General features: G+C 36.9%; 1 protein-coding gene across 4 annotated transcripts in view; it reads right to left on the bottom strand.

The window, feature by feature from the left end:
• NELL1 (neural EGFL like 1) overlaps positions 1-12,430 on the bottom strand; it is a 296,982-nt gene that overhangs the window by 17,891 nt on the left and 266,661 nt on the right. For 3 of the 4 annotated variants that reach the window (XM_040559538.1, XM_040559541.1, XM_040559537.1), the window contains exon 16: positions 3,596-3,736. The exons of the other annotated variant lie outside the window; for it this stretch is intronic. In XM_040559538.1, the coding sequence (XP_040415472.1) occupies positions 3,596-3,736 (141 nt within the window). The remainder of the gene's footprint in view (positions 1-3,595; positions 3,737-12,430) is intronic. 4 annotated transcript variants of the gene reach the window in all.

Here is a 12,430-nt window from a genome sequence, read left to right as displayed (position 1 = left end):
AGCATAAAGACTTGGAAAACGAAACCATTTTAGGGAAGGGAAAAAAAAAAGAATCAGGAATTCAGCACTCCAGGCCTGAACAGTTCTTTACAGACCAGAAGCATCTCACTTAAAGAGAGATGGAGATAAGTATGCATAATTTATCTTAATTTGCTTTTATTTTTCTCCTGCAGATATGAGTGAGCTTTGTGGCACGCTATTTACTTCTCATAAGACAGCATTTTCTTTGTCATTTTTTACCTTCTTTTGGTTCTGATAATCTCAAAGATTGTCACAGAAAATTCAACAGTGAGGGTAATTACCTTATGTGGTAATAATGTTTGTCAACAGGCACTTAGTGCAGGGAAACAGCAACGTATGCCAGTTGCTTCAACACGGATTGTGATATATCTGTGGATTGTTGTTAATACTGGGATATGTATCATATGACAAGTCATAGTTCTCTGTAAAGCATTTTCGTGTGTTTACTTTAACGTGTAGCAAAATCCCTATTAAGAAAGGAAAAAAGAGTGAAAAAAAAATAAAAGAAAAAGAAAAACACAGCAACTATAGGCTACATATTTTAATTGCCAAGGAAACTTTGGTAGCATCTTAGTTATAGCAATTGCCTTTTGTCTGCAAGCAGTATTCTTAATAACATATTGTGAAAGGCCAGTGCCTCATAAAAACGCTACTGCTGGTAATTAAATTACATTCTCTTAATTTGAGCCTGCTTACCATCTCTTTATGAAGCTGACATCTTTTATAAAAGTGTGGCTGTGGAAATATATTCCCTTTTCAAAGCTGTCTATGCTTGATATTTTGAGCAATAAAGAATTTTCTGAAGCTTGAAGCGACCTGGCTAAGTCATCCATCCTTATTGCCCAAGCTCTCATACAATATTATGACTTTCCTAATTTACAAATTTGTCCCTTGCCAGGTGACAAACTCCACTCTTACAGGCAACAAGGTAAAAGCTTTTAGAAGCCCTGAGCTACCACAATGCTACTCAAATGTATACATGTTTTAAAATGTTCTGCAAGCACTAATGAGACCCTGCAAGCAACAAGTCAGCACCAAGACCACCTCCACATAAACAGAGGGAAAGGGGAATTTCTGTGAGAGATACAAATGCATCCAGCAGCAGCAACCACCTACCCAGGCTTTGGACTATCTGCCAGAGTTGAGTACTCCTTCCTGTCTTATGATTTTCATACGTTATTATTTTGTTGGTTTGTCTTTTTTTTTTTTTTTTTTTTTTACCTTTCTATTTTATTTTTAATTTTTATTATGCTTTTAGCCTGTTTATTGTTCTCCAAGATTTGTCCTTCAGGAAGGAAGAAATGCTTCAATACATACTGAAGGGCGCTGAGCCAAACCCAGCTCAGGTACATACTAGGATCTCAGTAAACAGTCTGCAAAATATAATAGGCCAAAATGCTGTTGCTAAGCAGATGAACCCTCTTTTATCTGAAACAGAGTGAACGGCTCTGGCCTTGACTCTAAATACTCCGCCGTGCAAATAAGCTCTGTAACATAATGAAAGTCAACGTTTAAGTAACCAAGTTTTAGTGAGAATATGCACTATCATCTCTTATTTTAACCACTTCTTAGCTGTGCTTTTAAATAAACATCACAGTTTTAAATCTCTTTGTTATATGGATTAGCAAAGTCTTTCAATTAATTTTAACTGCTTAACCAGTATAATGAAACAAAAGAAACTGGTTTATTCTCTTCATCAGTGGTACCCCGCAGCAGATAGTTCAGAAAAGCTATTTAGTTAAAATAACCTCATTCATTTCACATTCCATTTACAACTTGCATATGGCAAGAAGAGCACCTCACCTCACAGATTTCCAGTGTGCTGTGCAGGTCAAAACGAGGGCAATTTGTTTGCACCAAAACTCATCCTTTCAGTTTCCACAGTATGTAGAGCATTTGGGGCTCTTTTTATTATCTCAGAGGTAACCAAGTGTCCTTCCCTTTATTAGCAATACTGGCTTTTTCAGCAACTGAGCCTATCTGTGGGCCACGTCAAACCACGGTCTTGTCTGTGCATCTGTCTTTTGCTGAGCCCAGCCTAAGCCTTGCATTTTCTTAGACAGAAAACAGCTACCTAAGGTCAGCCTGAAAAGGGACGGAGATCGCCATGGTAGCAGCACAGATAGACATCAGGAATGCTACAAATGCTATTTATCCCCATTTCTCTCGGGGCTTTCAAAGGCTACTTCATGTTGCTTTGACTTTTGATAAAGTACTTTCAATATTAAGTCACAAAATGCTGTAAAATTTTTCAATTTCCTTTTTTTTTTTTTTTTTTTTTTTTTTTTTATTTAAACACAGCCTCGTCAGGCAAGCTCACTGTTGAGATTTTGTTGTGTTCCCTGGTCAGCTTAGGACAATGTATCAATACATAAGAAGCTAGTATAGTTCGGCTGGACAATCTACAAAATATTGCTTTTGCAAATAATTTTTTTTCTCTGCATGTTTAAATCACAGTGCTATAATAGCTGCAATTCGTAAAAGATTAGACTTTATGTTACAAGTTAGAACTACATATATAAATTCATATGAAAAAATATATTTTACTTCAACTGTATAATTCAAATCTTAGATAGAGCCCTTTGCACTTACATATGATGAGTAAGTTTTACAGTGTTAAAACAAAGTCTTTCACAGAAGAAGCAGAAAAGCAAAAATGTTTTTATAGAAAATTCATGGAACTGAGTAGAGATGAAATAAATGGAATTCCAAAGAAAGGATATAGAATGAAGAAAAGTACACCTGTATCTCAAAACAGTAGTTACAATGGGATCCTTTCTGCATTGTTTTAAACTCATATAATAAAATATCGTATAGAAATTACACACAAGGCTTCCGAGAATAAGTAAATAGGTGTAAAAATTGAAAATCAGAGGTAGAACACAATTGACACCTCGCTATGATTTTGTTGGTGCTTACTTGCTGTGGTGGCACACAAAATCTACGGACAGTCAAGGGCACCCAGACTGCAAGAACCAGCACTAAATCCTCATGGAGCCTCACTCTTTCTCCTCCCACAGAAACAACAGACAAATTCCTCTGCACCCCTTAAACATTCCTTTCCCTTCGTGCTCTTAGGGCGTTATTCTCCAAATACAGTACATAAAGTGCTTTACGCTATTTGCATAACTCTAAAAATAAAATGATGAAGATATGAAACAATGCAAACCAAACATATCAAAGCAATACAGACATACACCAAATGTGTTCTCATGCTGCTGTGCTGAAATCTGAAAGCCAACTCTTCCCCTTTTGTGGCCTATTATGCTCCCCAGAAAGCCTGCTTTCACTTCAGATTTTAAAGCGACTTATTATGATAAATGGCAAGGCACAGTAAGTCACACTCTGGATCTCTGACTGCCTCCCTGCTGTAATAACCGTTCTAAAACGTGATGCGTCTTAAACTAGCACCCAGGCTGCGGGGCTGGGGATGCTGCCAAACACAGACACGCTTGCTTGCATTCTCATTTTAGCCTCAAACACAGCAACAGCTCAGGACAGTGTCTCAGTAGTCACTTTATAACACCATGCAAAACGCGGAAAAAAAAAAAGCACTATGCTGATCATTGCTTACCAACACAGGACTCCCCGGAAAGAGAATAGGTTCCATTGTCATGGAAACCGCTTCTGCACTCACAGTGGTACCACCCTGGGAGGTTAACACAGCGTGAATGGTTGTGACACTCAATGATCCCCTCTGCACACTCATCAATATCTGCCTCAGAGAAAAACACAAGCCAGCCAGGAAATTAATTTCCTTTGACACCAATGCTTTAGGTTTTTGTTTTTGCTTTTTAAAGTCTTCCTCTAATGGATCATGGTTTATTACAGTTCCAAACAACAGACACTTCAACATGACTGACATAACAACAATAAAACAGAACAGTACATCATGGAATTCGATACATATAAGACACTTGTTTACAGCATGCTTTGTTTAAAATGCAAAGCAAACGTACAGAAATTTTGTTCGTTGTGTTGTTGGCATGGTTTTTTGTTTGTCTGATTGTTTTAAATCAGATTCGTCTGCACATGCAAAGCATCGTAGAGCAGGTTCTCAACTGAAAAGGCACTTGCAGCAACATTGCTGCTTTACTGACTGCACGTCCCAGGATACCTTGGAAAGAAAAAACCTTCTCTTCAGGATGTGTTCCCAGGGTTCAGCTGTGGTACTTTGTAGCTCTCTGGCACTTAACGTGTTCAGGGCACTTTGCAAACAATAATTAATCTTTTGCGTTAAAATGATCAAAATAAATACCTAGTACACGTATAACAGTGTGCAACAAAAAGAAAAGGCAGTCTATGTTTCAGCTGCAATAAAACATTTAGCTGGAAAAGAATGAAGCAAATGACACCATACCAGTAAGTCTGTAGCAGTGGAAAGGTACAGCAAGTGAAACACCCTGTTGAGTTTCAATAAATGTGCTGTTTTTATAAAGGGTTTTTTACAAATTTCCATAACATGGTTAATAGAGACCTCATAATTGCTAGTAACCTTGGTTAATCATGGCTGACACTTGGCTGTTTCTCCCCTCTGAGCATTTTTCCAGCACATTTTGTAGGGTTGCAATTAAAATTAGCAAATTAATTATATGTTAACCTTGCAGTAATTTAAGAAACTATTATATTTTGATTCCTCTTTTTAGCTCAGACTGTTTGACTTTTTATTTTTTTTCCTCCCCATCTTGGTTATTTTTCAGCTGCATACCTTATCAATTGAAAAGAATCTCAAATCACTTCCAAATATTAGCTGTTGTCACCCATTGAGATTTTTTCTTGGCCATTGGCACAGTTAAAATACTCATAAAATTGTCTATACTGAACACACAAATTTGGTGCAATTAGATTCTCAATCTGCATTTAGTTCTGCAAGCATCAAAGAAGAAACATTGTCTGATCCTGAGGCAAGATTAAGTTAGGGTTACTAAGTAACCACAGAATGTAGTTTTTATCTCAATATACAGAATACAAACACCAATATGGTTTTATTGACAGCAGGGAGTCATGTTGAAATCAATTTGAATGAAGTATCCTTCAATCTTCAATATCCCTCAGATCTTCCTTTTTTTCTCTCCTTTTTCTTTGTTTACATCTTGTAAACAACACCATAGAAAAGTTTACTTTTTCCTCATTTAAGTAACAGTGTTTATTCTTGTTAAATATGGTTAAGAAGCCTAAACAAAAGCCTTTTTTCAGTTTTGAGTTCACATTCCCTCAAGAACGAAGCAAGTTATCTGTATAACAGGGTTACAACCACTATTTATTTGAAGCTTTATTCAGCTTCCATCTAACAATAAAGTCAATTTTTTACGCTTTAAAATCTGTCATTGCTGCCACCTTTTCTGTACTTTTTATTTTGTAGAAGCTAATTTTAGTGTTAAAACACTGCACAAATCTAGCTGTCCATCAATGATGAGTGCTGCTTGCAAACTCAGACACTTTCAATTCATTACAGCAAATGGAATTTATAACCATGATCTTTTCACACGTCATGGCTGATGGAACAAGTTTAATCCTATTTGGAAAGCGAACGACTTTGCTATTGCAGGTCAATTGCAAATGAATCCTTCCTGCTTTCTTTTCTTCCCCTGCGTTCAATCTGAGAATGTTCCCGTTCAAAGATTGCTTCTGTGGGTCAGTCCTGTACTGGGCCTCTTTATATTCAATTTTACAATTTTTAATTTACAAAATCAATGGAGTTTTTCTAAAGTTCACTTCTGAAGTTAAGCCCTTTTGAAAGTGCATTTGGTTTAGACTCATGGTATAGGATATTAATTGACTGGTAAATTACTTTTCAGAAAGCCTGTCTGCCAGGATACCAAAGCTGAGCAGCAGCTTGCTTAATGGAAGAACATTAGTGTCTAAGTCTCTGTACATTACATCAAAAAAGTAAAATAATACATACAACTATTTCAAGACTACCTGACTTTCTTATGGCAGTATTCTGTCAATAGCTTTTGTCCAACGATTTTTAGGGAGACAAAACGATTTCTTAAGCCAGCAGAGCTGGAAAAACATGACACCCTTCCAGTTGTATCAATTCTTCCTTTATTCCTTGATCTCCATAAACCAGTAGAGTTACACCAGCAGGGCCTTACCCATGCCAGGGACAGGAGGCAAGGCAAAAGGAGGTGCACTGCTGGCTGCTTTGGGAGTGCATGCCATGAAAGCCACTGTTGTTGCTGAAACAACTACCAGAAAAAAAATATATATATAAAAAATCCTTCAAGCTCTACTCTGTATCACTACGTCTCCTCTCCCAGAGCCATTTGCAGCTTACAGGTGGTTCCCTGCTCTTCCCCCTCCAGTGAAACTCAGCACCTCTCCTTGCTCCCTGGCCCAGCTTTCCCCTGCATGGTATGTGCTGCATGTGTGCATGCTGGGCTGTTGGTGCAGGCAGGAGAATGGGGAAGCAAACCTTCCCCTGCTTCTGCAGCAAGTTAGTATTCCTTTGACAACATGTCATTTAACAGCACCATATAGAACAATATGCATGAAGAGCAACATAAATGGAAGAAAAAAAAAAAAACACATTAGGGGCTTTTCCACTTGTCTAATACATCACAGGTTCTTATTCCATGCTTAAAATTATGTCCATAAAAAATATAAGGGAAGAAAACATTATGATTAGGTCTGTAAGAATCTCCTGACATCCAGTCCATTATTTGTAGCATATGGATAAATGTATTTCTGCAGGTATAGGAAAATATTATGGATTTGTTTTAGAAACTTCAGAATGATTTAAGATGCTCATAACACAAAGAGGCAACTGCAAACAACAGCTCTATAAAATGGCATGTCATACACCGTGACACTGCTTAGTTCACCTAATAGATCATTTCCATCTTGACGTATGGCTTTGATAACACTTTTTAGAGGAATCTATACAGGAAGATTTTGCTACACATAATAGCTTGGTCAGGGAGTTTGAATCAATTCGCCTTTCTTTATCTTTGCTTTTCCATCTTCAGATGCTAACACTCTATGTTGCATACTTGTCTTAGAATGGATAGCCTTCTGTTCAAGTCTGATTTGGGGTTTTGCTACGGAATTTGAACTACATATACACTATTTATGTGTGTGTGTTGTGTGCGGACACTCACCAGCGTATGTTCTACCTTTTTTATCACATAATATTAATCACAGAATCATCTAGGTTGGAAGAGACCTCCAAGATCATCTAGTGCAACCTCTGACCTAACACTAACAAGTCCTCCACTAAACCATATCACTAAGCTCTAAATCTAAACGTCTTTTAAAGACCTCCAGGGATGGTGACTCAACCACTTCCCTGGGCAAAGCTGAAATGAAAGTGCGTACCTCTGATGTGGAAGTAAAAACAGTACAAAAATTATAACCAAACTTCAAAGGAGCACAGAAAAACCTATCCAGAAATCCTGTAATGACACAGGCCAGAAGAAACAACAGTTGGACATTTTTTGGCTGTGTTCCCATGCCTTAGGTCTTGCCTTCTCTTGGCGCTCTTGGCAACAGAGCGAGCACATGGCTGTCAGGGCTCCAGGCTCTGCCTTCGCACAGCATCCGGGCATCCTGCCATGGATGGAGGAGCCTGGGTCTTTACATGCACATCTTCACCTTGTCATCCCATGTGGCTAAACCATGCTCACAGATGTCAGTGAAAACACATTCACTGACTCCCTGATTTGTCTGGGCTTTCTAAAAATCTGTGCTAATAGCTACATAGTCCAAAACAAATAGAGTATTTGTGAGAAACAGCCAATTTAATATTTCCTTGGGAACTGAAAATTTCCCATATCCTTAATTTTCCTCTCTAGTCTTCAGCTAAATATCTATTCTACCTTTACACTGAGTGTAACATTTTTCTTTTCTAGTTGCAACACAACATCCGACATAGCTGTATTACCCCCTGTGGAACTATTTTTGCAGGGTTTTAATATTCAAGCTTTCTTACAACATCCATGTAAAAGGAGATCCTGTACAGGTCGTTGCTGCTTTTACCCCAATGCAGTTATTTAACTGTCATTAGTACAGAACTGTTAATGGAACTGGCAACACTCCGTTATAATGGCTTTGCCAAAGCCCAAAAATGGCACATTTTTGTATTGTATAAGAAAGGCAGCACCAGTTGGTTTTGAATAAGCTCTTGCAGGATGTTAATCCAGTCCTTTACGGAAAAGGTCTATAATTTTTACTTTTACCATCCCAGCTTCTTGCATTATTCATAAATGTATTTATGCATGCAAGATAAATAGGATAATTTACCTCCAAATAAAACACAATGGCTTCAGACCTAGTGAAAAAGTAAAATTAAAATAATTCAATCTTTTCTAATGCTTCATCATATTTAAGTCACTGTGTAATAATACTGAAAGGAAAACTGCTCAGTGTGTTGTAATAGCTAACAATCTACCGTTTCAATGAGACAGAAGAGTTTTATTATAAAAGTGTCTGTTCCTCAAACTCCTACAGTACTCTTTTTCATGAAAAAAAAAAAAATACACAATCCTTATCTTTAGCTCTCTGTTGATCGGGAGACCTATAAGCAAGAAATGTTTGTACTAACAGGAGAGGATCATACACGTCTCAGGGTTACTGAATTAATATCATACCCTGGCAGTTAACTCCATTATTTCCAGAGTACTATAGCTTTATGTTCCACCTTACAATATGTTTCTTCAACATAAAAACACCAGAAAAATTCAGCCAGCCAACCGAGGCATAAGTTATATGTACAATGCAGTCTCTTCTCATCTTCTACTTTCACAAGCCCCACTTCCAGGAGACAGAGATAGCAAGAAAGGGATGTCACTGACAGCACTATGCAAACAGCTTTCCTGCTGCAAAGGAGTCATCCAACTACTTCAAATAAACCCCAAAAGCAAAGACAACTACTTTGGATGAGAAGAGATAAAAGTCTCTCTCTAAAAAAATCTCCCACATTACTACCTTTATGCCAAATTCAGTATGTGTAAGCATATCATAATTCTTTTGTTTTACATAAACTTATATTAAGGCTGAATTTTACCTGATACTATTAACTCTTTTATCAGGTGACTTGTTAACACTCTATATTGGCTTTGTGAGTTCTCCACAATTATCAGGAAGGCATTGCATCTATTTTTATACATACACAATACAAAGCAGTAATACATTGACAATAGCTATCCTTAAAGTCTACTGTTTTTTCCCAGTGCAAAGTAGAAAATGCTACAAGACTGACCTTGTCACAGGTTTACAACCTAGCATGCCTGGAATACCAATGACACAGCGAAGTATAACAATTTAGTTGTTAAGCAAACGGTAACTTAGAATAACACAGATAACTGTATAATTTAGTTACATTTGAATAATGACTCATGGTTGTTGCTCAATCTCATGGGGCCAGTTCACTATTAAGACCACAGAGATGCTAAAAATCAGAAAGGACAGGAAATGCATCTATCTGAGCCCTACCTATTGACATTTTTAATAATCAATTTCTTGTCTCATAAATTAAGGTGACAGAGAGCCCACTTCTTGCTGACTAAAGCTAGTAGCAGGCTTTGGAATAGTTGCTCGCAAAATTCTTCCTTGACATTTAGCCTCTTTTTTAATTACTTTCATTTTAACTCATTAGGAGATTTTGGGCAAACAACCAGCACCAGATAACATATTCCTCTCTCCTCAGCAGTCACGGCTGTTTTCACAGACTGATTTTAATTGCATTATATTTATATTGGCTTTTACAGTTCCTTCTCAGGCAGGAATAGTCTTGCCTGAGTAAATGGTACAGGCTTTGGTCCATTTTTCTATTTTGAGGACACAGCAGTAAACTATAATGCTTCAGATTTGTTGAGATAGTAAATACAACTCAAATTCAGGAATAATCAAACTCACACAACAGTTTAATGGTACTAGACGGCTTTCAAGGATTAAAGGTGTGCCCACCACTCATTATAATTAAAGAACAGCTGTAATGTGCTTTATCGTGTAATTCTAGATTGACTTTATCAAGATTTTTAATCATCTCAAACAGAAGTGCAAATTTAGAATGCTGAGTTTAACAAGAAAAAAAATGGAATTAAATTCATATCAGAATAATAACAGACTAGTGGTACCAGCAATTTTTAAGATTAATTCTTCTAATATATAACATTTAATTTACTGAAACTCATTTTTAATACACACTCCAAGCTGATGTCTTTATCAGTTTAGTGCATGCCTTTCTCCCACACTCTTGTCTATTTGTATGCTAAATATGCAGCACGCTTGGAGTTTGCAACCTAATGCTCTTGGATGATACAAATAAATGTCAATTCACAACATTGGAGATGAAACAAGAGTTTTTGATTCCCATATTTAGAGATTTCTGGGTGACACAGCCAGACTGCTCAGTGAAAAGCATGGCGGGAACATACAACGCAAGGTGAACAACTATTTCATATTTAATGTTGCATTTTGAGTTTCTGTTGCAAACAGGATTGTAAGTATCACTCTACAAGTCAGAAGGAAAGAGACTGACTTCACAATTAATAGGTTAAGTTTCAAACTGAGGCAGAGATTCTTTGTCAGATTTGAGGCCTATGGTCAATATGTCTTTCAAACTACATAATTGTGGAAACAGAAGTGCTATTAGGCCAAAGTTTATCATATTTGGGCTCTTTACATGTCTTGAAAGGAAACTGCCATCCCAAGGAAACCGTTCCAAATTATGTAGAAATAGGTACCAACAGTGCATGGTCTCCAACCTAAAGTTACCCATGTACACCTAGTCTGGTAACATTTTGTACAGCAAGTCACTTGCAGACCATTAGTTCAGTGATATTTATTCAATTCATTTGTAAGATTTTCACGAGTATGATAGAGGCATCACGCACAATTTACAGGTGAGATGACTACAACAAAGAGAGATACAGCAAACTGCACAAAGCAGCCCAAAGCCAAAGCGTATGAAGCTCCTCAGCTTTTCTATTCCAGTCCAGAGTCCTAACTTTTAGGTTACGTTTTCTCTATCCTCTACAAAGATGTTCTCAAATAGCCAGGTAGAGGCAAGGACAACCTTCACTCCCCTCATGACTTTAGTATGGGCTTAATTTTTGAGGAAATATTCAGTATCTTTATCCCTGACTGCTAATTCAAGTAAATTGGAATAGTGGATTTGCATCTGCAGTTATTATATACAGAGCAATTATTCAGAATATTAGATACACATACTAGAATACAATGAGAGAACAAGATCTACGGGAGAGACCTTTCATGTCAATAGCCTGTAACCAATGAAGCCCTCAGCACACACAGAACACTTTCTATAAAGTTAGGATTTTGTACATTTAAAAAAATACGTATTCAAACCTATCCTTAATAGCACAGTATTTTTATGCACAAAGCTCCTTAAAGCTAGTTTAAAGCATAAATGCTGTAAATTCAGATTCATTTAATTTACAGTGATGAGTACAACCATACTAAAAATATATTACAGATTGCAGAATTCCATTTCAGAAAATCAACATGGCAAAATACATCATGTGTCTGATAAAAAGATTAGTTCATCAACCAGAATAAAAATCATTTTGACAATTGATTTTGGCATACTGCAATTGAAGAGTTGCACGTTCCTTGCCAAGATCACAGAATTTGAGAATCACCTCATGTAGACATACATTAAAACAAAATATTTGATGGTCTGAAAAGGAATGCTCACTCCAAATAAAACTACTAAAAGAAACTGTATACAGGCTGCAGACTGGTTGATCAGAGTTACAAAAGACGAATGTAGCTTCTTATAAAACAGGACACTGACAAGCAGCATTCTCTACCCAACATACCAATTGTCTGCAATCCAGTGCATTGCACAAAAAGAATCATTCAAATGACACTAGCTGTACCTATAAAAGCTTCATTGATGAGCCTTAGCATTATTATCCAATGCTAGCAGATGACTTCATGCACAATCTTTAGGTATAATACATAACCAATATATCACTCTGTCTAGCACTTGAAATGCTAAAGTTCAACATCAAAGAGCCGTAGAAATAGCCTATTATTTTATCTAGTACATCCTGTGACAGAAAAGAAATGCTCCCTACCATACATTCTTCAGTGATTTGCCTCAAACAATTTTAAAATGACATGCATGATAAGTCCTCCTCCACTTCATTGGGAAGATTATATTGCAGTCCAATAGTCCACAATGTTGGGATTTTTTTTTTTGATTATTTTGAGCCCTACCCTAATTGAATATGGTTCAGACAAAATAACTCTTGTCAAAACAATTTCACTGTTAACAGGAGGCTGCAGCTGATGAGAAAATGATAAAAAAGCACATTTTCTTCACTATGGCTGGGGTGAAGGAGTTTCAGCCACTCTTTTCTAAATTCCCACGCAAACTACAGTTCCAAAAGGCAATAGAAGCAAAGCTAAATTGCAGGTTCAGATTTTGTACACATCC

The sequence above is a fragment of the Cygnus olor genome, chromosome 5 (genome assembly GCF_009769625.2).
Source record: "Cygnus olor isolate bCygOlo1 chromosome 5, bCygOlo1.pri.v2, whole genome shotgun sequence".
NCBI lineage: Eukaryota > Metazoa > Chordata > Aves > Anseriformes > Anatidae > Cygnus > Cygnus olor.
Note: the sequence above shows the minus strand (reverse complement) of the source record. Positions and strands in the feature narration are given on the sequence as shown.